The following is a 715-nucleotide window of genomic DNA, read 5'->3' on the forward strand; positions in this document are numbered from 1 at the left end:
AAAGTTAAACAATAGATCAAGAGACCTGGGACAAAGGGTTTCTTATATAATTAACTGGTAGAGAAAAATTAAAACGTAGTTTTGTATATTGTATTTTTGAGACCAACCCTACTGAAGAATTCTCTATATATGGACCATGATACACAGCTAGAAATCACCAAGCAGAGAGGTTCCAAGTATCAATTTTGTGACAGGTAATGTGACTTCTGCTTCCCTTTAATTCTAACTAGCATGGATATCTGATTTGCTTTTGGCTTTAAGTCCAACCATAATTGGGCTCATAATGTCTTTTTGCTTTACCTCTTTCTGTACATCCTTTGCTTGGTTTTCAGCCTTACTGAGAAGAGTTTTTAAGTCAGCTGAATCCCGAAGATGCTGTTCTTTCAAGGATCCGACTTGATTCTCAAGTTCTTTCCTAGACATTTGAAGGATGCTGAGATCACTGGTAAGCTCTAAACTCTGCTTCTGAGAACTGCAATATAAATATTGACAGACAGTTATTCACAGGTAGAAACTGGACACAGAAGGAAGTCCAGTTTCTTATACATTTCAGTAGAAGGGACAGAGTGGATTTCAGAGAAAAAAAGAAAAGTATAAAAAAGAATGAAATATTTTCATTCAATAAGCAAAAACCATCAAAACCCTAAAAAATTATAAGCTTAAAAGTGTGTCCCATCAAGTATACACAAAGGTTGAAATTTTTTTTTTTTGAGAT

The 715-nt window shown here is 34.4% G+C and overlaps 1 protein-coding gene across 1 annotated transcript in view; it reads right to left on the reverse strand.

Annotated features, from left to right (window-relative positions):
• Window positions 1-222: 222 nt before the first annotated feature.
• Window positions 223-715, reverse strand: part of LOC105523239 (sarcolemmal membrane-associated protein-like) — an 8,028-nt gene continuing 7,535 nt past the window's right edge. The window contains exon 2 of the mRNA XM_011958019.1: window positions 223-478. Within this exon, the coding sequence (XP_011813409.1) occupies window positions 223-478 (256 nt within the window). The remainder of the gene's footprint in view (window positions 479-715) is intronic.

Source organism: Colobus angolensis, unplaced genomic scaffold (assembly GCF_000951035.1).
Source record: "Colobus angolensis palliatus isolate OR3802 unplaced genomic scaffold, Cang.pa_1.0 Scaffold4552, whole genome shotgun sequence".
Classification (NCBI taxonomy): domain Eukaryota; kingdom Metazoa; phylum Chordata; class Mammalia; order Primates; family Cercopithecidae; genus Colobus; species Colobus angolensis.